A 25962-nucleotide genomic window follows, 5' to 3' on the forward strand; every position below is an offset into this window, starting at 1 on the left:
CCACAAGTCAAAGCATTCACAAAAAAATTTCAAGAAAAAGAGCTTTTTGATGTTCGCTCTTAGGCTCAAATTCAACTTAAAATTCTTTGGGTTTCAATTTTGTGCTTATTAATTCTCCCCAAGCTCAAATTTAATATCACATGCATTCAATCCTTAAGTTATCTACCTAAGATTTTAGTTTTTCTTCAAAAGTAGGGTCTAAATGCAATCTTTAGCTCATGTGCTTACAGATACAAGGGTTGTGTCCCACACCTAAACTAGTTGTCATGCAATTTTAGATTCGATTCTCAGTCCCCAGAAACAAATAACGAAACTTTAACTTCGGATAGAGTGTACAGTTTTTGGGATTATAACATACTAAAACAAACTAAAATAAAACAACACGACATAAATTTTTTTCTTTCGATTTTTTTTCCAGCTCACCGAGGTGACTCGGCGAGCTGGAGGGAAGTAGTGGGAAAAAAATAATTTTATTTTTTCGGAAATTTTTTTTTCCAGCTCGACACGAGCTGGCAGGCAGAAGGTCCGAATTTTTTTTATTTTTTTTAAACCCGAACACTGAAAATAATAAAAAAATGCAAAAGAAATCTAAAGAACTAAACTAACCTAAAAGCATATCTATAAAATTTATTAAACAGTAAAAACGTAAAAAGTTTTATTCAAACTTGGGTTGCCTCCCAAGAAGCGCTACATTATAGTCGGTGAGCTCGATATAGAATTCCTTCCTAGGTGTATGCTGACATTCGTGTTAGGAATTCAAATTCCTGAATAAATAGTCCGCACCTGCAAAACGGATTATCAGTTTTAAGGAATTTTAATGAAAGCAACAGATAAAATTTAAATAAATTATGAAAAAGTTTAGTTTGCTCCCTTTTTGATTCTCTAGGTAGATCAAAGAGAATGAAAATTTCTGGGCATGGAGCAAACCCGAACTCTTCTATTTTTGGATTCTTCTCTAGAGGCCCAATTTCAACTGATTCCTCAATTAATATTGAAACTTTTGGTTTCTCATAATTAGGGATCAGTTTTTCATTGTTAATGGAAAAAAATATTGCCATATCAACCTGACTTACCAAATTGGGTTCTTTAATTGATTCGTCCGCGGTTGAATCAACTAGGATCCCTTTTTGTATGCATAAATTTTTAATTGAGGCATATAAATCATTAGTTTGATCTTCGTGAGTAGATAGGAAGTTAAGCAAATGCGTAACAGACTCCTTATTTCCATTGTTTCTAACCATTTTCTCAAAAAAGAAGAATCATTAGAAATAACAATAAAAATTAAAAACAAATATTCACATAAAAATATTCACAAAAAGACAATATTCACAAAAAGTGCCTAAACTAACAAATCCTTTTTAATTACAGTTTGTATGAAAGAATCGTATATAAACAACTATAAAGAATTATATATAGACAAGTATAAACGATATAAACAAAGGATATTCAAAGAAAGAATGCCTAAACTAACTATTCGACCTTTGGTTCGATATTGATGAAAAAGTAAATCCCCGACAACGGCGCCAAAAACTTGATGAGCCTCACGGCGTCGCACCGCAAGGCTCACTAAAGGATAAGTGTACCCCGTCGTTATTAAGTAATAATCTGGACAAGTCCAGGTATCGAATCCACATGATTTACTGCTGCAAGTACCGATCTACTCGGTCGGGTGATGTTATCTAGGCTTTGGAGGGTTTTGATTTGTTTTGTTTACGTTAATCTGCTCCTAGTTGAATTACGCTACTCCTAACTAAGTTATTCTATTCCTAATTAAGTTAAAGTACTCCTAATTAAGTTATTCTACTCCTAATTAAGTTAAACTACTCCTAGGTGATCTTTCACTAATGCAATTACCTGAAGAAACATGGTGTGAAATGATAATAATGAGGATAGATTATTAGGTCAATTGATTAAAAACCTAATCTAAGTCACTTGTATTCGAGGCGATTAACCCTAATTATCCTTCTGAAGACCCTAGCGCGTGATTCCCTTGTAAGGCCGAAACTAGGTCTAAGGGTCAGCAGTTTGGGCTTAATCAACTAAGAGGTCGTCAATCTCCTAGGCTCTAACTAGGTCAGATTCAGCTCACAATATGTGCCAACTAGGTTTTTGGACTTTTGAATGAGTTAAACCAATCGAATAAAGCGTAAGACAAAGATTAAACAAATAAATCATTGAACAAAATAAGAGCTAAAATATTATTAATGGTGATGAACATTGTTACGGGGATACAATTAGCCTAGGATTCATAGACTGTATCAAGGGATAAAAAAAAAGTATATGAAAGAGATGAGAAAATCCCTATCAGGGAACCTGTCTACCCTATAGCCAGCTTCCTAGGACTTAAGGACGGACCTTGGATAATCCTCGGTGGATGGAGCTTCAGAAGTTCTTCAATGGAGGTTGAAGGAGATGGAGGAGGTGGAGAGGATTCTTCAAGGGTGAAAGCTAAGGAAAATTACAATAATGAAAGATATTTTACAATTGAAACTAATGGTTCTATTTATAGTCGCGGTCTTTGCCCTCGTTCTGACCTAATTCGTTTCCTTTTGTAGGTGGGAAGAGTGGAGACAGATCGTGGCTTCGTGGGGTCGGGAATCAGTCTTTTGACTGATTCCCATAGGTGAGCTCGCCGAGCTGCGCGGGCCAGCTCGCCAGGCTGGCAGTGCCAGCTCGTCGACCTGGCCCAAAAAGTCCAATTTTGACGAGCGGAAATGCCAAAAACGCCTCGTGCGACTGCTGGATGTCCCGAAATGCAACTTTCGCCCCCAACTCGTTCCTGTTTTAAACTGCATGAAGGAAAATAGGCAAACATTTGGCAGCGGAAATATAAATTTTTTAACCTATTTCCTTTAAACCAAGATCCGTTAATCGTTATTTCATATAAAGAGTGATAGAAGGAAATACCTTTTGATGAACTATCTACCGTTGCAAGCGAAGTGCCCTCAACTCTTAATCCGAGTTCACGAGCACAAAACAAAACACAAATCAAAACATATTAGAATTCAACCAAGTAATAGCAATCAAGATAGATTACATCTAATTAATCAACACAAGATCAAGGATGAGAGAAAGAGATGAAATCAATAGAATGGAAGCGAGCGGAGCAATTTTTTCCTCTACAATAGACTGATCGAAATTCTCTCTCTATTAGGGATTAACCAAGTACACCTATAAAGGGGGATATATATAGCCTCTTGTATCTAAACTTTAGTTAGATAGAATTATGTTACTTCTTTTGAGTTTTATTCTAAAATAAAACTTCATAAATATTATCTATGGTTTTTAGATAACTTCTTTAGAGTTTTATTCTAAAATAAAAACTTCATAAATATTATCTATAGTTTTAGATAACTTCTTTATAGTTTTATTCTAAAATAAAAACTGCATAAATATTATTTAAAGTTATATCTAAATATAAAGATAATATTAGGTTGTTTGGTAGAATAATATTTAAAAGCAATTTAATCACTTTAAATCTTCTAACTTAATTATTCCATCATTAATTTATCCACAATTATAATCTAATCATAATTGACTAAAATAAATTAATTCTCACATGTATATATATAATACATGTATTTCCCCTTTTCATTATTTGAGCCTTTATATTGGGCTTCCATCTATTAATTAACATCCATTCCTCTTTTGGTTCCAAGTCTTATGTGTGACCCATTAGGTTCTTATTGCTTCTAGCCGTATACAACTATTAAATTAATTTTCTCGGAATTATATTTAATCTTTGTATAACGGAATGAGTGCGCGAACTATGATTGGCAGATCCGAAACATTCCCCCAGAGCTATAAGAAGACAGGTTGATTCCGTCGTTGACCTTTCCGTATTAGTTACAGTATAATTCGATCCTTTGTCAACTACATCCTTGAACTGAATCTTATGACTATGGACAATGTCAAGTCACATATAGCGAGACGTTCATTTTACTTGTACAGGCCGAGTTAACTCCAATTAGATAGGTTAAGTGAAATCTGCATTTCAAGTCTTAAGATATCACCTTGCAAGGATTTAGAGTTAAGTCTTCCACAAGCGATCCTTGGACATATCTCCCATTTATCAGGAGTGACAAATGCTCAATCCAATGTATAACTATCCTGCAATTACTTCATGTGATACCCAACGTCTGCCGTACACACCCCAGAGTCATCCCTGTTATGGATCGTGTTACAACATGATCAAAGTATCACATTCCATAATCCAGAATCACTAATTAACATTCCTTTGAGTCTTAGGATTACTTATACCTATTAATACCAATGAGATGAATAGGTGACAAGGATAAATCTACCCATCCTGTTATCTCCAGTCGGGTCCCCAATCCTAATGAACTTCATTCATTGGATCCATGTAACTCTCCAGATATCTGCATATCTGAAGCTTGTGAGATCAGCTCTCTGTCTCGACAGAAAACATTGTTACATGCAAGTCTCAACAGTGTTATGTCAATCCCTATTCAAAACATATCACTTGACTTGGGGTGGCTTTAAGTTTATTAGTTTATTATAATGTTTCGTCTCACTTCATGCTTGTATGAACACTTTATAATCACTTTAAATAAATTCAGGGATTTCCTTTTATTAGACTTATTTAGTTCTTTAAAGGAGGTTGCCTTTATACAGTTATGAAACCATATCTTATTAAAACAAATGATATAAAGAACAATTCATTTACATTAGGTTTATATCCTGGAACAATTGTCTATAGGATGTTCTTGACGACATTCCAATGCTCGTCACCAGGATTACGTTGATAACGACTCGTTATGCTTAACGCGAACGCTATGTCAGGTCTATTGCAAAGCATAGCATACATAATCGAACCGATTGCGATGGCGTATGGAATTATAGCCATGAGTTTCTTATCATCTTCGGTTTTAGGACATTGATGATTGCTTAACTTTATCCCATATACTATGGGCAAGTTATTTCGTTTCGATTCAAGCATGCTAAACCGCTTTAGCACCTTTTCAATGTATGTAGCCTGTAAAAGACCAAGCAGTCTTCTTGATCTATCTCTGTAGATCTTTATACCAAGTATATAAGCTGCTTCACCAAGGTCTTTCATGGAGAAGTTACCTGATAACCATACTTTCACCGACAGTAGTATAGCTATGTCATTTCCCATTAGTGATATATCGTCCACATATAATATGAGAAATGCAACTGAGATCCCACTTGCTTTCTTGTAAATGCAAGCTTCTTCATAATTTTTTTTTGAAACCAAACTGTTTTATAGTTTCGTCAAACCGCTTGTTCCAGCTTCTAGATGCTTGCTTGAGTCCATAAATGGATCTCTGAAGTTTGCAAACCTTGGTTGCATCCTTTGATGTGAAACCTTCAGGTTGCATCATATATACATCCTCAAGCAGGTTTCCGTTCAGGAAAGCTGTTTTCACATCTATTTGCCAAATCTCGTAATCGTAGTGAGTGGCAATAGCAAGCATTATTCTGATTGACTTGGATATGGCTACAGAAGAGAAAGTTTCGTCATAATCAATTCCTTGCTTCTGACGATATCCTTTCGCTACTAACCTAGCTTTGTAGGTACTAACCTTTCCATCCATGTCAGTCTTCTTCTTGAAGATCCACCTGCACCCAATGGGTTTTATCCCTTCGGGTGGATCAACCAAAGTCCACACTTGGTTAGTGTACATGGAATCCATTTCAGAATTCATGGCCTCAAGCCATGCTTTAGAATCTGGACTGGTGAGAGTCTCTTCGTAGTTTTCGGGTTCGTCGTCTAACACGGGAACCTCATCATCATCTCCCACTAGAAAACCGTATCTAACTGGGAGTTCACGAACTCTTTATGATCTACGAGTAGGTGGTGGCATTTGAGTCTCATCTAATGGGACTGCTTCGGGTTCCTCAACCGTCTCTGTTGTTTCAGCAAGTGTTTCTTCTTCTTGAACTTCATCAAGTTCAATCGTGCTTCCCTTTTCCGTTTCTTCGAGAAACTCTTTCTCTAAGAAGGTTGCATGCTTGGATACTATTACTTTCTGATCATCTGGATGATAAAAATAATACCCCCATAGTTTCCTTAGGGTATCCTATGAAGAAACATTTATCAGATTTTGAATCTAGTTTATCTGATGCTATTCGTTTTACAAATACTGAACAACCCCATATTCTCAAAAATGAGAAAGTAGGTTTCCTACCAATGAACAGTTCATATGGCGTGGAACTGGCGGATTTAGTTGGTACTCGATTTAGGGTGAAAAGGGAAGTTTCTAAGGCATAGCCCCAGAATGTCTTTGGAAGTAATGCTATGCTCATCATAGATCGTACCATATCTAGTAGGGTACGGTTCCTCCTTTCGGATACACCATTGTGTTGTGGTGTATAAGGAGGTGTCCATTGTGAGCATATCCCACATTCAGTTAGATAATTCAGAAAATCATCTGAAAGATATTCACCACCTCGATCGGATCGAAGTATCTTTATTTTCTTTCCTATTTGATTTTCTACTTCATTCTTGAAGCATTTGAATTTCTCAAAAGCTTCGGACTTGTGCTTCATCAAGTAAACATAACCATATCTGGTATGGTCGTCTATGAAGCTTATGAAGTATCTGAATCCTCCTCTTTCTTAGACTGACATAGGACTGCATACATTTGAATGTATTAATCCTAGAGTGTCTGATACACGCTCGACTTTATTGCTAAAGGGTGTCTTTGTCATTTTACCTTTTAAATAGGCTTCGCATGTTTCCAATGATTCAGAATCAATTGGATCTATAAGCCCATCTTGATGTAGCTTAAGTATACGTCTTTTGTTTATATGGCCTGAACGACAATGCCACAAGTAAGTCGAATTATCTAGCTTATGTCTTTTGGTATCAATTGCGAATATAGAAATTTTATCATCTAACACATAAATCCCATTTAGTGATATTCCAGAAAATTAGAAAATCCCATCTTTATAAAACTCGCAATGTTTGTTCTTTATTGAAATATTAAAGACGTCGTCAACAAGACAGCTAATAGAAATAATGTTTCTGGACATTTCTGGAACATACAAACAGTTCCTTAATTCTATTACAAGCCCAGAGGGCAAACTCAAAGCATAATCTCCAATGGTGAGTGCGGCAACTCTTGCTCCATTTCCTACTCACAAGTTTATGCTTCCTTTCTTCAATTCCTTAGTCCGTTTTAGTCCCTGCATATTCATACAAATATGAGATCCACAACCGGTATCTAATACCCAAGATTCAGACTGTGAAATTGTATTTATTTCAATATAGAACATACCAGATGTTGAAGCACCGTCTTTACCCTTCTTGAGGGATGCTAGGTACTCCTTGAAATTCCTTCTCCAATGCCCATCTTTACCACAGAAGTGGCACTCTCCTTTGGCTTCTTCACTTGCTTCCCATTTGCGGGCACGACCCTCTTGCCTTTCTTGGGATGTTTAGGATTGGGAAAATTCCCCTTCCTCTTCTTTGATCCCTCTATGACAAGAGCTGGTATTGCCTTGTCTTTCTTCATATTGGGCTCAACTGTCTTGAACATGTTTGCAAGCTCTTCAAGAGAGATTTGCAAGTCATTCATCTGGTAGTTCATTATGAACTGTGAATAACTCTCTAGGAAGGATTAAAGGACTAAGTCAACACTTAGCTCATGATCCATCGCGGATCCAATACTAGAAAGCTTGGTAATATAGCCTATCATCTTGACACAATGTGTCATCACAGCTGTGCCCTCTTGCATCCTGTAACAGTTTTGATATCTTGTAGCATTCACACCGAGTTTGTTTCCCAAACAACTCTTTCAGGTGCGTGATGATGGAATAGGCATCCATTTCCTCATGTTGCCTTTGCAATTCAGGTGTCATCGATGCAAGTATGATGCATCCCGCATGATCGTCATCAGCCTTATGCTTCTTGTAAGCATCAATCTCTTCGATGGGAGCATCATCAGCCGGGTAGGGGGTATCGATGTATCAAGTACATACCCTATCTTATCGAACTTCAAAACGATTTTGAGGTTGCGATACCAGTCGGTGAAGTTTGAACCGTTCAACTTGTTATCGGTAAGTATATTTTGCAGATTGGTTTTAGTCATGATTTTAGGAGTGTTTTAATTTAACATGAGAGTGAGAAAGAGTAAACGTATGTTATTCATTTGCTTTAACGTGTATCAATCTAAAATTATAGGTCTTTAATTTATTTTAAATTGCTCCCACTATTTTGCCAAACTAATAGCCCTCCATATTAATTCGAAGAATTTCACAAATACTTTAGTGAGCTAGGATCCTAACTCCTGAAATTTCAGCTTGAGTTTACTCAACAAGCTAGTCTCATTTGTTAGGTAGATTCATATAATCAATCACATCAACAATGTGATTCCTAGGTTATTGGGTTACTAAGCACATTAGTAACTAATATGTTATTCATATTAATCCCAACCATATTGCCCATTAGTTTATGACAACATGAGTTTACCCATCCAATTATCATAATCTAATTTAAGTATTACCCCATATTCATGAAAAAGCGATTTTCGATAATTCAGGTGTTACCATAAGACCCCGAGCTTGAGTTTACTCAACAACCCAAAGGCCTCCAGTACTGCCGGCTGAATTATAATATTAGGGAGGGGCAACCGATTTTAATAACTTGCTTATTTACTTAACTTTTAATTAGTGAGGGATTTTTATTTTAAGTCTCATAATCTAACCTAGTCTTGATTTGCTTTAGCATACATCAGACACATACATTGGCGTTATGGACATATTATCTAAATTATTCCGTTGAGCCAGAAACGGAATAAAAGGCCAAACCTAGGGAAATACTAACTATTGCATATTTCTCTTTAGGTCCTCCGTCTTCTCCATGGCGCCTCGAAATTACATCAATATTAATTTCTATACTACTAAAGAAAACTTCAATTGACTTGAAGGGAATTAGATGACATGAGAAATTACAATAGATAGTAGATAGGCATGACACGGATGCCCTATTTCAAAAATACCAAAAGACTAAATAGAGGGTCCAAATATGTCCATAACTCCAAACATGCATAGACTCAATTAAATAAATTTAATTGGTTGATTACATAAAATATTTATGAAATATTTAGGTTAATCACATTAACTTGTCAAATTAACTTTCATCCAATTTTTAATTCTATCAGTTTTGTATCTTATATATTTAATCTAATTAAAATGTAACAATTACATGTTAGATTAATACAACTATACAAAACTTTTGTTACGCATATCCCGGTTATTTTGTTTTAATTCATTTAACGATTTTGATTTACAAATAGGTAAAACAAACTTTTAAATAAATTCTTTTATTCGATAATCAAAACAGAAAACTATTAATTTCTGAAATATATATATATATATATATATATATATATATATATATATATATATATATAACAGTTTTAGAAACGATTTTCAGAAAAGAAGAAAATCCTTTAAAGATTTTCTGTTTTATCTTTAGAATCAATAAAATTAACTTTTATCAATCTAACTATAAAACTAATAGATTTTGTTATAATGATTATCAACCAAAATAATTAGGAATATATGCATAATCAATTTTAATTAACTATTAATTAAAACTTATTTATCTTTAGAATTAATTAATCAAACCAGTTTTGTTAATTAACCTAACAATGAATATTTATTCAATCTGTTTGAAAAACCTTTTAATTTTCATATATGAAATAACGGATTTAACGCAGTCTCTGATACCACTAAAGGAAAATAGGCAAACGTTTGGCAGCGGAAATATAAATTTTTTAACCTATTTCCTTTAAACCAAGGTCCGTTAATCGTTATTTCATATAAAGAGGGATAGAAGGAAATACCTTTTGATGAACTATCTACCGTTGCAAGCGAAGTGCCCTCAACTCTTAATCCGAGTTCACAAGCACAAAACAAAACACAAATCAAACGATATTAGAATTCAACCAAGTAATAGCAATCAAGATAGATTGCCTCTAATTAATCAACACAAGATCAAGGATGAGAGAAAGAGATGAAATCAATAGAATGGAAGCGAGCGGAGCAATTTCTTCCTCTACAATAGACTGGTCGAAATTCTCTCTCTATTAGGGATTAACCAAGTACACCTATAAAGGGGGATATATATAGCCTCTTGTATCTAAACTTTAGTTAGATAGAATTATGTTACTTCTTTTGAGTTTTACTCTAAAATAAAATTTCATAAATATTATCTATGGTTTTTAGATAACTTCTTTAGAGTTTTATTCCAAAATAAAAACTTCATAAATATTATCTATAGTTTTAGATAACTTCTTTATAGTTTTATTCTAAAATAAAAACTGCATAAATATTATCTAAAGTTATATCTAAATATAAAGATAATATTAGGTTGTTTGAAAGAATAATATTTAGAAGCAATTTAATCACTTTAAATCTTCTAACTTAATTATTCCATAATTAATTTATCCACAATTATAATCTAATCATAATTGACTAAAATAAATTAATTCTCACATGTATATATATATATATATAATACATGTATTCCCCTTTTCATTATTTGGGCCTTTATATTGGGCTTCCATCTATTAATTAACATACATTCCTCTTTTGGTTCCATGTCTTATGTGTGACCCATTAGGTTCTTATTGCTTCTAGCCGTATACAACTATTAAATTAATTTTCTTAGAATTATATTTAATCTTTGTATAACGGAATGAGTGCGGGAATTGTGATTGGCAGATTCGAAACATTCCCCAGAGCTATAAGAAGACAAGTTGATTCCGTCGTTGACCTTTCCGTATTAGTTACAGTATAATTCGATCCTTTGTCAACTACATCCTTGAACTGAATCTTATGACTATGGGCAATGTCAAGTCACATATAGCGAGACGTTCGTTTTACTTGTACAGGCCGAGTTAACTCCAATTAGATAGGTTAAGTGAAATCGTCATTTCAAGTCTTAAGCTCACCTTGCAAGGATTTAGAGTTAAGTCTTCCACAAGTGATCCTTGGACGTATCTCCCATTTATCAAGAGTGACAAATGCTCAATCTAATGTATAACTATCCTGCAATTACTTCCTGTGATACCCAACGTCTGTCGTACACACCCCAAAGTCATCCATGTTATGGATCGTGTTACAACAGGATCAAAGTATCACATTCCATAATCCAGAATCACTAATTAACATTCCTTTGAGTCTTAGGATTACTTATACCTATTAATACCAATGAGATGAATATGTGACAAGGATAAATCTACCCATCCTGTTATCTCCAGTCGGGTCCCCAATCCTAATGAACTTCATTCATTGGATCCATGTAACTGTCCAGATATCTGCATATCTGAAGCTTGTGAGATCAGCTCTCTGTCTCGAAAGAAAACATTGTTACATGCAAGTCTCAACAGTGTTATGTCAATCCCTATTCAAAACATATCACTTGACTTGGGGTGGCTTTAAGTTTATTAGTTTATTATAATGTTTCGTCTCACTTCATGCTTGCATGAACACTTTATAATCACTTTAAATAAACTCAGGGATTTCCTTTTATTAGACTTATTTAGTTCTTTAAAGGAGGTTGCCTTTATACAGTTATGAAACCATATCTTATTAAAACAAATGATATAAAGAACAATTCATTTACATTAGGTTTATATCCTGGAACAATTGTCTATAAGACACTAAACCCCAACACTTCACACACACGTAAACTCTAAATAACATTAGTTCTGAGGCTAAATTGACCCGCCAATCGCTTGTTTTGAGTAAATACTCCGTTTGGTGCGACCTTTGGCGGACCAATTAGCCATAAAAGATAATTGAAACTTAACGTACATGCTAATTTGGCCGTATTTGCCTAAAATGACCAGAAAACGAGCCTAAACCACGAAAAGTAAATAGAACATATACAAATCCTAACTAACTCACATAAAAGCATATAAATGCGAGAATTGCTCGCTTATTAGCAAAAATAAGCTAAAACGTCCTAAAACCGTACCCAAAGATAGAGGTTTTTGACCCCTATCAGTTCTGAAAACAATAGAACTTCACCAAGTGGCTCTGAGGAAGAAGAGCTTCTCTTATTCGAGGTAAATTCGTCCTCACCTGATGTTGAATAGGTGGATTATGAGGACTCACCGGAACACCAAACTCAGGGAGAAACCCTAATTGAGGAAGCACAAGAACAAACACATAAAGTAGAACATATGGAGACCCAGGAACAAAACCCAACTCAAAACCAAACGGAAAATCAATCTGAGGCAGAAACTGAGGAGCAACCTCAGGAGCAAACCAAACAGTAAAACCAAAACCAACCTGCTCCTCAACAATATACACCTACGCAAGTATACCCAGAGTTATATCTTGTTGATAAACCACTTATCCATAAGTCTCGATACTTCTATTCTGAATTCCTCAAATCTGCTGAACCATTCTATACATGGGTAAAGTAGCAGAAATGGGATAAATTCTTTGCTCTTCCGAGCATAATTTATTTTAACTATGTGGTGGAATTCTACGATCATCTTCATGTCACTGAAGAAAACTGTGATTATTTGGAGACCACAGTTAAGAAGAAGGAGATTATCATCACTCTAGAGCTTTTGGACCTAAAGATAGAAGAGCTGAACTCAGAATGCCAGAAGATGAGAGGAACGTCAAAGACTTCCCTACAAGGTACTATATGCTAGAAGGATATACTGGCAAACGTATTGCCACCTTTATGGCTCAAATACCCCATCAAGCTCAGTATCTAGTAGTCAATTTTCTCTTTCCGAAGAAAGTTCTGTGAACTCAGTGTCTAAATTTGAACTCTACATCATTTGGCACTTGATGGAAAACAAGGCTCTGAACCTTCCAATCCTAGTAGCTGCTCTCTAGAGGTGTTATGTGCAACTCCTATTTGGCTCTCTCATCACCGAGATTCTCATACACTATGGAATCATGCTCTGGGACTAAGATAACTCTGAAAATTCTCAATTCCTTAGGGCATAGCAAAGTTCAGCAAGTTGAAGATGCTGATGATGAAGCTGTTCCTACTGAGCCAAAGAAGAAGGGAAGGAAAAGAAAGGCTGTTGAGTGTAAACAAAAAAAAACTCCCAAATATCCAAAGCCTTCCAACCGAGGAACTAAGAAAGTGAGGACTGGCTCCTCTAAATCTGACTCTGAATTGGAGAGAATCAATGCTATTGAACAACATGATTCTAAGGCAACCAAACAAGACACAACCAGCAAGCCCTCTAAGAGACCGAGCTCTGAGCTTCCTACTGAGGACCAGCCTCCTAAGAAGAAAGCAACTACTTATGGAGCAAATAGCCTTAAGCCTATCACTGCTCCTACCCTAAAGATTGCTATTGCTGAGGACACACACTTCTTTCAGCAGAACAACAAGGTTGTTGACATAACACCAGTCAGTACAACACCTCCCTCTGGCAATCCTCCACACATTGTGAAATTATCTATTAAGGAGAAAGGAAAGCAAAAAGAGAAGGCACCAACTCCTGAAAAGGGTGATCTCACCGCAGAAGAGGCATGGGCTTTGAAGAAAACTCTAAATCTGAGAAAAGTTGGTCTCCCACATGCCTTTGTAGGCAATTCTTCTAGGCTCCCTACTGAACCTACACCTCCACCACCTTTTGTTCCAGCTAGTACTTCACCCTTTGAATCAAAGGCTGATGAGCCCCGCAAGCGCTACAAGAAGTAAACCTCTAGGTTAAATTTCATCTTGCGAAGGACACTTCTTCTAATCAATCTACTGATCTTGAACCTTCCAATATCACCATTCCTTTCCCCACAATACCAACTGAGCAAGATCCGACTATTGAGCCATTAAAAGAAAATCAAGCCTTTGTTCCTACCTCAGGGGAACAAGCCAACTCTGTCAACTCTAAACCCAACTTGGGCAACAACACTGCGACCACAACCTCTACTCAAAACCCTTCTTCCATATATGAGCAAGCTTCACAGGACCAAACGGCTGATCCTTCTACTCTTTCTACTGGTTTGGATACCATCATTACCTCCAATCTCACTTCACCTCACTCTCCTCACACTTCACCATCCAAACAACTAGAACAGGCTAGAGGTCAAGCTTCGGAGACTTCGACTGAAAACATCCAGAACCAGTTTACTTCTCCTCCATTCCATGCTGCTTCATCTAAAAGCTAGAAGATTCTAGATGCTGCCTTTGCCTTAGTGGCTGTTATTGCTAAGTCTCACGCCTTTGCCTCCACCTCATATGCCCCTTCTATTGAGCACACTCCTCTCAACGAGACCATGATGCTGATAAATGAAATAACAAGCATGAAGAGTCTTCTTCAAACTTTAACTGCAATGGTCTCTCAACAAAGTTCCCACGCCTTTGCTGATCAGATGGATGCACTTCAAATGATGATGGTTCAACACATGAACTTTCTGGATGCTAAACTTTGAGTTATTCCTACCCAAGTGGCTACTACTAAAGACATCTCTCAAAGTCTATCCTTCAATTTCCAGTAGATGAATACTGAGCTTATCAAGGTCCAACAGTAAATTGGTTGAGCACCAATGTCTAATGTTGATCAACTCTCAGAATCCATACACCTTCTGAACATCAATAGAGGTGCTATGGAGACATTGGATAAGAAGACCTCTGCTATATAAAAACAAAATTCTGACACTTTCAAGCACGCCCAAACTCTTACCAACCAGAATCGGACCATGCACTCCCGAGCATTCACAAGAAGTACACTGATGCTCTTACTGATTGTGTCGTTTAGGGCTCTAATGCATTCCAATTTCTCATCAACAATGTGTAGCTCTGGTTCTATTCCTCCTGAATCTCTTCGTGCTGGTCCTGCTATCTTTAATGGCCTGAATCAAAGCTCTCAAAAGCTTTAGGCCTATACAGAACAAATGAACTCTAGGAGCGTTGCTAGACATGGCCAACCTCCAGGCTCCTTCCTCAACACAGATGTTGCAAAAAGGGGGAGAAAACATCTAAGGTCGAACAAAAGGAAAAACAAGACAAGGCCGCAACCTCTGGTAGAACAGTTTCAGTATCAACATCTCAACAACAACAACAACCAACAAAAAGAAAGTCTAACGTAGTTCAAGTGAACCTCAATCCTAAATAGATAGGAATTTCTTTACTTAGTCTTTCTTTTGTGCTCATAGACTATTTAGTCTTATATGCTGTATGCTGAATGTTTATATATATTGACTTATCTTTTCCAAACATTGCTTTTGTATGATTACAAGCTTCTGATATATGCCTTTCACAATTATAATCAATCAACTCTGTTCAACCAACACTTGAGCAAATAATAATTAATGGACAAATGCTGTGATACACAAATGATAATAAAGACGTTACACAACCTTTATGGTGGAGAATCCAGAAGCAAAGTAAGTCCAATTATTATGGGGAGATTATTTTTATTGTGCTTAAACCTGTGAATTTTTGCCAACATCAAAATGGGGGAGATTGTTGAAACACAATTTCCACATTGATTTTGATTATGAAAAATATATTAAAAGAAATTAATAATCCCATAGTTAGTAAAAACATTAAAAATTAAATGATGATTTATTTGGACTAATGTGTTTGTTAAGTGTATGTTTGATTAAATATGAATAAGAAAGGAATATACACAAAGGCCTTGAACTTGGATCAAAGGCCCATGGATCTAATTCAGCCCAATAGTTGGAAGGATCTAGAAGGAAAGCCTATGCCACAAAGGAGACTCATTCTGGAAGAAACAAGATCAAAGCATAGTAGAGAAGATCAACGTTGACTCTGGACCACTGACATTGTGCCTATATATAAGTAAATAAGTATAAGGAACAGATGGCTTGTCCCCTAGTCAACTTGGAATTTTTACCTCATTTGGTTAGACAGTCAGACTGCCTCTGTCAAGACCCAAAAGCGTGTTATCTCCTGGACGCAACGAAAAAGAGAAGATCAACAATTGGCTGTGTACACTGGCTACTGAGGATGAAAGAGACAGAAAAGAGACGTTTCCCTCTAGTGGTTATTTTGAATTTCGAAATGACCTGCCTCAAAGTGTCACTATAAAAGCTCAATCACTTGCTCATTTTGGACTTGATCATCAACGTTGAAATCCAAAGAGAATCGTCTTTGAAGTTCCAAAAAGCAAAGCAAACGCTCATACACATTTACTGTTTCATTCGTGTAATAGCTTATAGTTTTTCATTGTGTTCTGTGTAAGAACAAACTTATCAATAGCTTAAGAAAAGTTCAGAAGCTCTTCTGTTCACTTCGATTATAAGTGAATATCAAGAGAGGTAGATAGATAGCTGAGTGTTGAGTGTAAAGAAAGGCACTTTAGAGTGCCTCTACATCTATTATAAGGGCTTGTGCTCTACCTGTTGGAAAGATTTCACTAGTGGATTAAAACCCAGAAGAAGGTATTCTAGGGACTAGATGTAGGTAGGAGGCTGAACCAGTATAAATTGTTGCATAACTATTTCTCTAACCCTTTCCTCCTAAAATATTTATATTCCTTGCTTTTGTGCTTAAATCTATAACTTGTTCTTTTGACTATTGTACCTAATAGCGTATTTAACAAAGTCACACAGAGGCCCTTCTAGTTAAGTGGACTAGTGTTTTTTAAACATTCAGAAGCAGAATCAAGCTTTGTTCCTGTCTAACGCAGCAAACAAAGTTTGCCTATGATTCCAAGCAGTCTTGTGTATTGAACTAATTCTGTGAGAAATTTATAAAGGATTAAGGCGTTTGGTTCGAGGTCTTTAGGAATGAGAATGGGAATGAGAGGGTTTCATTCGCTTTGTTCTTGTTTGTTTAAAAAAAACCATTCCCTTTACCCATTTTAGATTATGGGTTTACCCCACTTTAGGTTAAGCTCATTACCACAAGCCATGTAGGGAACTGGATTCCCTTTACCCTATTCCCTTTCCTAAACATATCCAAACACATAGGAGAATTAATGTTTATCTAATAGTTCCATTCACCCCCCTTTGGAACTAGATTCTATCTCACAAGGGACCATCAATAACATCAACTGGTATATTGTGTTTGAACCTTGGAAATCAATTGGCCAGGATTGTTCTTTCAGTTCATCAACAATGAGAAATGTTTTCTCTGAGGCTTTAATGGTGAACGCAAACAACACCAAATAAAGCAATAATAAAGATTAAAACCACCAGTCTCATAACAATCAAAGATCCGAACTTGATATTAACCTTCAACCGAGAAATGAATTTAGCTACTAATAGCCATTGAAAGACAAAATACGTGTTGTTTTAGAAGTAAAGTAAAAAAGGGAGTAAAACTCTTGTGTCTCTAAATAGGGAACAACCTCCCTATTTATAAATTTATCTAAAATTGTATATAATCTTAGAAGCAAATATTTTCAAAAATATACAAAATAACAACTGAATATCTGTTTTTCAAATTCGAATTCGAATTGAGATCTCCTAGTTACAAGTAGACTCCTTGAGTAGACCGTTTCATTATTGCGTGCGTTTTGCTTCGTCTCAGTCTTGGGCAAGACTAACTTCAACTTCGATATTCAAGGCTTGCAGCACCTCAATCTGTCGATAATAAAAATAGCTCCAATCCAGTGGTCTAAACACTCTTTTTCTTAATGTGTTCCTGAAACGATTCGAGGTGCTTGTTCTTCGGTGGTTCTCTAGATTTCTGTCATGGGGAGTGCCCTGGTGGAAGGAATTTCAGTGGATCTGCTTAAATGATCCATCGTCGTATTAGTCCACGCTCATTTCACAAATTTGATGTGGTTGAATCCTAAGAGTCAACTTGTCAACCTGCAACTACACAGAAGCAAGGTCAAAGTGGGTCTGTTGTATGACGAACATGCTCTGATGCCTAAGTCAGTTTATGAAAGGACTAGAGAATGATCACAATCACTAAATAAAGTTGTAATATAAACTTAATAGAATGAATGAATCTGTTTACCTTAAACTGAGCTTACTGTGTTTATACTGATGTTGAGCCATGGAAGATGGTTATAGATTATGGAGCGGGGGGAGGGGTCCACGTGTCTCCTATTGATAAGAGGAAGTGCGCTTGGATATCAGGCCTGATATCTCTCAAGGCCACTTAGTTTGTGATTCTCGGGAGCGGATGTGATTATGACAATAACTTTATCTTTGACTGGATCTAAGGAGACTGTCCGAGTCAAGCTTCCTAGTATGCTGGCGTTTTACTGTATTGAGTTGAGGAGATGCTACATATTCTCTTGTATGGGAGTAGATTCGGACAAAGTTATATTTATTTAATATCCATGATTAAATTGTTTATATTATTTTTGAAAAGAAAAACACTTCTTAATGCTTTTAGATTCTAAGGCTAGTGTTTGATGTAAATTTTTGTACCAAAAAAAGAATTCTTATCTAATTTTAATTTTCTTGGGCTAAAAGGGAAAGAAGCAAAAATCTGATATTTTGCTGGCTTTCGTCCTGCCTCTCTTTCAGATCTCATTCTAACACTCAAACAGCAACTACAAGCGATAGAGAATGGCAATGGCGTCATGGAATCCAGGAGCATATAAGAACGTGCGACCTTCAAATTTCTTTGGGGTTTTTTCTCACAATTTTGCTTAATTTCTGTTCCACGCGTTCACACTTTCAGTTTTTTTTTTCATTTCTCTTCTTCCTTTTCCTGAATCTGATTATCTGATATACTATAGTATACGACAATCACGGCAGGCATCGGTTCTCAATGTATCATGCAAAAAGAGGGAACGTGGTAGAGATCATATCCATCCTTATAAAGTCATCGAAATCACTCCTCCTCCAAAACATCTTGGCATCCGCTGCTTTCCCCCAGTAAGTCTTAGCCTTACCTACTCATAAACATTTTGAGCATCTCCTTTTGATAGTGAATTACTGCACTGGATATGCATTTTGATCTATGACGATTAGGAATCTGTTCATGATATTATAAGTCAGATCTTCATTAATTGTATTTCTCAATTTATATTTTCAATTCTTAATTTTTTTGATTTTCGATTGCGAGAACCCTTTAGGCACTTTTGTTGCCTATCATAATACTTTTTGAACTTTTCTGTAGGTTGTTTTATCTGTAATGAATAATGTAATAGGATAACTCAGATTAGGGCTGTAAATGAGCCGAGCCGCTCATGAGCTGCTCGACTCGATTTATAAACGAGCCGCTTGTGAACACTATTTAATGGGCCGGTTCATAAACGAGCCGAGCTTAAACAGACCAAAGCTCGGCTCGAAAGCTCACGAGCAAGCTCAATTAGCACATTTATGAACAAATTTTAGTTTTATATAATATTATTTCATTTGCTATTAGATGAGTTGGTTCACAAATATAATAAATGAGTAATAAACGAACTCTTTGTAAGCATCTTGTTTATTTATTCATGAACTTCGCTAGTGAGCTTGTTTATCTAGACAATTAAAGAGCTATTTGCGAGCAAACTTCATAAATATAATTAATGATTTACTCACAAACAATTTATAGTTAGATAATTTTCTTAATGAACCAAGTTGAATGAAGATTTTGGGCTCGAGGCTCGAGCTCGTTTATTTTCTGATGAGCTGAGCCGAGCTTGAGCAAACAAAACTCGGTTCGGACTCGAGCTCGTTGATTTTATAACGAGCTGAGCTTGAACAGACCAAAGCTCGGTTCGACTCGATTACAACCCTAATTGAAAGATTAGACAAAAGCACAAAAGGCTTTAAATAATATCCCGATTAAACAATTCAATTGCAACAAAATAAGAAAACAATTAGTAGCCAATCATGATTAGTTTAGATAACCAAGTTTTATGGAGACAAATGTTCACGAGTCATGGTTGACACAGCTTAATGGGATAAAGAAAACAGTAGATATGAGAAAAGGTTCAAGGGGAGGGGAAAGGCTTTTATATTTAAGTATTATGGGAATCACTGACCAGCTTCCCAAGAAAACGGACACATTGAAGAAAAAAATGGACAGATACAATCATTACTTTTTTTTTTTTTTTTAACTCTTTTATAGAGACCTCTTGCTCATCTTGCTGCACCATTTTGAATGTCTGTAGACAAGCTTTAATTATTGGATTCCAATAATTGCCTTTGAAGACACGTGTATCTTGCACTGATCTTCCAATTTGCTTCTTCCCATATTCCAAAAGCAACAAGCCAAAATTGAAATGCACTAGCAGGGGGAGTACAAGGCATAAAATATGAAAAACGGGAATGACTTTAGACATCTTAGTAAGTGACACAAAACAAATAAACGATTGCCATAGCATCATTATCTCGACATGGACATCATGTTCCAGAGCTCATACCCCTTTAACAAAACCTTGTGCGCACAGGTAGTCTGGAATTCAAGCATTTCTACCCAAGAAAAATGGTTGGTGATTCGGTGAGGGTTAATTGTTGAAGATAGGCACTTGTATTCATCTTAGGGCCTCATCATTAGTCATTTCTACATCTGTCGGAAATGAAAAACTCCAAGAGAGTGTGCTTATAAATCCATCCTAATTACTCTATGAATGGAAGGGTAATGAAAGTAGAGAAGTCAAAGTTAACTACAGGAAAGCCATTACAAAAAGAAGCTGGAGACTTCAAAATAAGATATGGTTCATTTGATCTAGTTGTTGTTGGATTAGGGATTGAAATAATTGTTGAAAGTTCATTGACATAATCAGGGGCGAAGGGGAGGGGGACATGGGGGTGCTGCAATTGCACCCCAATAGATGAAGAATTTAAGCAAACAATTGTTAGTGGATGAAGATATGGATATTTCAAGTACTAAGATGTGTGATTTTCGCACCCAAAGGATTAGGCTTGGATGATGGTGAGGGTCCCCACCCTACCCCACCCCATGCAATGATCTATCTTTATTTTTGTTCAATGATTTATGTGCCATCTTGTTTATGGTAGTTTGTTGATTCATTGAATGAATCAAAATGATGGATGGGTTATTTAAATTGAATTGTATTATGTTGTTGGTTTGTGAATCAGAATATGCAATGTGGGGAAAGTGTGACAATAGAAGGCCAAACATACACCATTTCAGCTGTAACGCACCGGTACCAGCTTCGGAAAGGGAAGTACGAACCTAGTGAGAAGAGGCTAGATGTTTTGTCCACAGGAAGATACTTGTTGAACTTGTATTTACAAAATTTGTTAGATCAATCTTGACATTTATACCTTTGCTTCACAACCCCATTTAATTTTCTATTCCATTCTGCCTGCTACATAAACTCTTCACAGCATTAGTGTTAGTGTTAATATAAAAACATTGATTAATAAAATGCAGGGCGGAGCCTTCCGTCCACCGGCTCCACCCCTTGAAAGAGCAATAGTTCAACCCCTTGTACCCTCTCCCCCCATCATAATATTAGTTTATGTTTAATGTATATAGTATTATTTCAATATTTTAGAATGATTTGGTTGGTTTAAGGTGCATACTTTCAAGTAGGAAGTCTTGGGTTCAATTCCCATTATTAATTACTTTGAATGGACTATTTATTTTTTTAACACTTTTGAACTCATTTTTATTATATCTCTTTTCCATAAAAATAATAATTTAATTTCTTACTTTTGATACTCAAATAACTTAATTTTTGAATTAAATTTTAATGGCCTAATGCATACCTAGCCTCCTAAAGTTGTCCGTTTTGTTCATTTAACCCTCTCACCTTACGGGACAACCCTTTAACCCCATAAACTCCAAAAAAATGCTACTTTTAACCCCATATCGTCCGACGTGGCCTTGACCTAGTAAACGTTTGTGTCTCAAACACAGGAGGTGCGTGGGAGGATTTTGTTCTTGCCTCCAACGGTAAAAAAAAATGCATACCCAGCCCCCTAAAGTTGTCCATTTTGTTCATTTAACCCCCTCACCTCACGGGACAACCCTTTAACTCCCTAAACTCCAAAAAAACTCCTAGTTCCAACTCAAGTACGGGCATTGGAGATAAAGAAGATTTAATTGGTGTCTTTCAAATTTTTAATTGGTGCTTTTTTTGGTCTCAATCCACGTTGGAATTGTAAAAAATGTTTTAACTTTGTATGAATTATGACCACGGTGTATATAGATACGGTGGAAGGCAATACAAAGGAAGAGTTAAAATCTGATTTGACATGAAGTATAGAATACAGTGGAAGAGAAGTGATGACTAAATGATATTTATAGCAAATTTTCAATATTAAGGATTTTCCCATATAGGGTTAAAAGTAGCGTTTTTTTGGAGTTTGAGGAGTTAAAGGGTTGTCCCGTAAGGTGAGGGGGTTAAATGAACAAAACGGACAACTTTAGGGGGCTGGGTAATGCGGGATACACACGTGTCACGCGTGTGACACACACGGACAACATTATATCTCGGCAGTCTAAAATATGGGGTTAAAAGTAGCGTTTTTTTGGAGTTTAGGGGGTTAAAGGGTTGTCCCGTAAGGTGAGGGGGTTAAATGAACAAAACGGACAACTTTAGGGGGCTGGGTATGCATTAGGCCAATTTTAATTTATGAAAATTATAAAAAAATTTATAACTAAAAATAAAAAAATGTAAAAACGTTATCATTTCTAAAAAATTAGTGTCGACCTTATAGAAAATAAAATATGTCTTCATTTCATTCCTGAAAAAACTTAAAAAATCAACATAAAGAGATTTTTTAATTTTCTTTTTCTTTTGGTTTTGTTTCTATTGATTTCTTGTAATGTATTTAGCTTACACAGTGATTATAAAGCAATAAGTACAACGAAAATTGTGTAATTCGCGTAATAACTACGTAATTGGAATGAAAGTTGGTGAATTAAAATTGTAGTTAAAGGAATAACAACAATGAATATATATGAATCAAAATTAAACGAACTTGGTTTGGCGTCTTGATCGTTAAATTGAACCGCAGATTCGAGGACTAAAATTGTGTTGTATTGATGTGAATACATCATCAATTGAGTTTAGGGATGAGAACTTAAGAAAATTTTAGTAAAACAGAGCATAAAAATGGCATATTTAGGGGTTAGTAAATTTCAGGAATTCTGGATTTGCTTGCAGAGATTAGGACTTTGTAAAAACGAAAATTCAATTTGGGATGTTGAGAATGTAGTCACACAAGAATTAGATTTAAAGCAGGGCAAGAAGGATGTGAAAATATTTTTGGAAAAGGACAGCTCAAAAACACTCGGTTATTCGGTCAGAAAAATTGAATTTTTGGCAACTTTGAAGGCTCAAAACCATGAGATTCTTGACTGGTTTTGGAGAAGTAAAAGATGGTAATTGAAGATGACCATGTGGTAGAGCACAAACCCTTATAATAGATATAGAGGTTCTCTAAAGTACTTTCTTTTACACTCCACACTCATCCATCTATTCTTCTCTCTTCATGTCTACTTATAACCCAAGTAAACAGAAGAGCTTCTGAACTATTTAAGCAATTGATAATTTTTGTTCTAATCACAGAACACAATGTGTGAACTTAGAACTTTTACACAAATAAATACAATGAGTGTGTATATGATTTTGCTTTGCTTTTGGAACTTCAATAGAGATTCTGTTTGAATATCAGTGTTGATGGTCGTCCACAAATGTAGCAAGTAATGGGGCTTTTATAGTAACATCTTGAAGGCTGGCTAATTCGAATTTCGAAATAACCGTTGGAGGGAAACGACTCTTCTATCCCTTTCGTCCTCAGAGCCTAGTGTCCTAAGCCAATGAACTTCTTTCTCTTTTCCATTAGTTTGTCTGAGGTGCCACGCTTCTGATCTTCGACATAGGCAGTCTGTTTATCTAACCAAATCAGGCAAAGTTTCCAAGTTGACCAGGGGACACACCATCTGGAGCTTCTGAATCTTTCCTCATTTAGTTATACAATGTCAGTTGCACAGAGTCAACGTCTGATCTTGTCTCTTGCGCCTTGTTCTACTTTCCTTCGAGTAAGTCTTATCTTGAGGCATGGCATGGTGCTTCTGAATCCTTCTTGCTATGAGGCTTAAGTAAGTTGATCCATGGGCCTTGATCCATATTTTAAGGCCTTTGTCTATTTCTTTTAATCTTATAATTTAGTTTAACCAAAACATTTAAACACATTAGTTCAAATAAATCAATATTTAATTTTAATGTGTTACTTATTATATGTATATTAATTTCCTTTAATATTTTTGTCATAATCAAAATTAGTGTGGGAAAGTGTTGTTGGGGTTTTATGTCTTATAAACAATTGTTTTAGGATATAAATATTAATGAATAAATTGTTTATTTAATCATTTGTTTTAATAAGATATGATATGATTGGAACTATATAAAAGGGCATTAATCTTTTGTAAATAAAAGTAATCACAAGTTTATTTAAAGTAGTTATAAAGTGTTCATACAAGCATGAAGTGAGACTATACTTTATAATAAGTTAATAAACTTAAAACCAGCCCAAGTCAAGTAATATGTTAAAGGAGTTGACATATTACTGTTGAGATTTGCATGTAACAGTGTTTTCTGTCGAGACAGAGAGCTGATCTCACACGATTTAGATATGAAGATATCTAGACAGTTACATGGATCCAGTGAAGGAGTTCATTGGGATTGGGACCCGACTTGAGATAACAGTATGGATAGATTTATCTAAGTGTCAATTGTTCATCTCATTGGTGTTAGTAGATTTATCTAAGTGTCAATTGTTCATCTCATTGGGGTTGACATAGATTTATCTAAGTGTCAATTGTTCATCTCAAACAATCATTAATTAGTGATTCTGAATTATGGAGTGTGATGCTTTGATTCTGTGCGAGCACGATCCACTACAGGAGAGGCCCTGTGGTGTGTGAAAGCAGGGTTGGGTATCACATAAAGTAATGGTAGGATAATTAATGATAGATTGAGAATTCGTCACTCCTGATAAGTAGGAGATATATCCAAAGGGCCGCTTGTGGTGAATTGACTGAAATCATTGCAAGGTGATAGAGTTAAGAGTAGAAATGGAGATTTCACTTAACTTATCTTTCAGAGTTAATTCCACCTGAACAAGTATAACAGACTATTCGTTATATGTAACATGACACGTTCCATGGTTATAAGAATTGTCTGAAGGATATAATTGATGAAGGATCGAATTATACTGGACCTAATGCGGAAAGGTAAACGTCAGTATTCAACCTGGCTTCTTATTGCACTAGGCGAATGTCTAAGGTTCTGCTAGATAGTAACAGCTCGTGAAGTCATTCCGTTATATATAAGTTGAAATTAATCAGGATGAATTAATTCCAATAAATATATACGGCTAGTAGCAGTAAGAACCTAATGAGTTGTACATGGGACTTAAAGTATGAATATCAAAATAAGTCAAAAGCTACACATAATATACTTATTGTCTTCAACTTTGAACACAAATCCAAAATCAAGAACTACTTCTAGAAAATTCTCAATTAACCCAAATCATTTGTGAGAAACCCCTAAGAAGTAAATTTCTAGAATTTTATAGTTCAATTTACACATATATATACATGCAAGCCTCAAATATAGTTGATAGTTACTTACCTTAGCCTAAAATAGCAAGAGAACACCGTAAATCTCCAAATCTGCATAGGTCTTATTCTCTCTAAAAAGCTCCAAATCCAAATCCCTTTAGTCAAAATTTAGTAATATATGTCTAGAATCGCCAGTAAAATTTTGAAGTGATTTGGACAGTTAGATTGCCGGAAACATCTAAAACAGTGGAGCTGCCCTGTTTTTGGTGGTGGTAGAAGATGGAGAAGAAAGGAAGAGAGAATGAGGAGGAAGAGCAAGGTGGTGGTGTTTCTTCAATCTAAATGATATCATTTAGATATGAATTATGAAATTAGGCCTTATATAGGCCATTATAAGGATTGAAAAATGTCATTTTCTTCCTTAAAATATAATTTCTTTTAAAACTTACCCTAAACTTATAATTACTCCTAAAAATATGCAATTATCCTCCAAACTATATCCGTAACCTGGGCCTAGGTCAGGAGTGCGCTGGCCTAGGGCCCAAGGCTGTAAGGGGCCCAAAAATTTTATTAGTTATAAA

General features: G+C 35.7%; 1 protein-coding gene across 2 annotated transcripts; it reads left to right on the forward strand.

Annotated features, from left to right (window-relative positions):
- The first annotated feature begins 18301 nt into the window (after positions 1 to 18301).
- On the forward strand, positions 18302 to 21164 carry LOC136233101 (uncharacterized). 2 transcript variants are annotated; one of them, XM_066022665.1, is made up of 3 exons: positions 18302 to 18534; positions 18664 to 18783; positions 20941 to 21164. In XM_066022665.1, the coding sequence occupies exons 1-3, from the start codon at positions 18472 to 18474 to the stop codon at positions 21118 to 21120; spliced, it is 363 nt and encodes a 120-aa protein (XP_065878737.1). In that variant the 5' UTR covers positions 18302 to 18471; the 3' UTR covers positions 21121 to 21164. The 2 variants fall into 2 exon arrangements, with proteins under 2 accessions (XP_065878737.1, XP_065878738.1); XM_066022666.1 differs by having other exon boundaries at positions 18308 to 18510.
- The last annotated feature ends 4798 nt before the right edge of the window (positions 21165 to 25962 follow it).

This window comes from Euphorbia lathyris, chromosome 6 (assembly GCF_963576675.1).
Source record: "Euphorbia lathyris chromosome 6, ddEupLath1.1, whole genome shotgun sequence".
Taxonomy (NCBI): domain Eukaryota; kingdom Viridiplantae; phylum Streptophyta; class Magnoliopsida; order Malpighiales; family Euphorbiaceae; genus Euphorbia; species Euphorbia lathyris.

What these genes read in the sequence shown, in the direction of transcription:
- LOC136233101 (XM_066022665.1), top strand. Translation starts at nt 18,472, where the DNA reads ATGGCAATGGCGTCATGGAATCCAGGAGCATATAAGAACGTGCGACCT. An exon ending in GACCTTCAAATTTCTTTGGG is followed by an intron (nt 18,535 to 18,663) that starts GTTTTTTCTCAC and finishes CAATCACGGCAG; the next exon opens with GCATCGGTTCTCAATGTATC. An exon ending in GCATCCGCTGCTTTCCCCCA is followed by an intron (nt 18,784 to 20,940) that starts GTAAGTCTTAGC and finishes TTTGTGAATCAG; the next exon opens with AATATGCAATGTGGGGAAAG.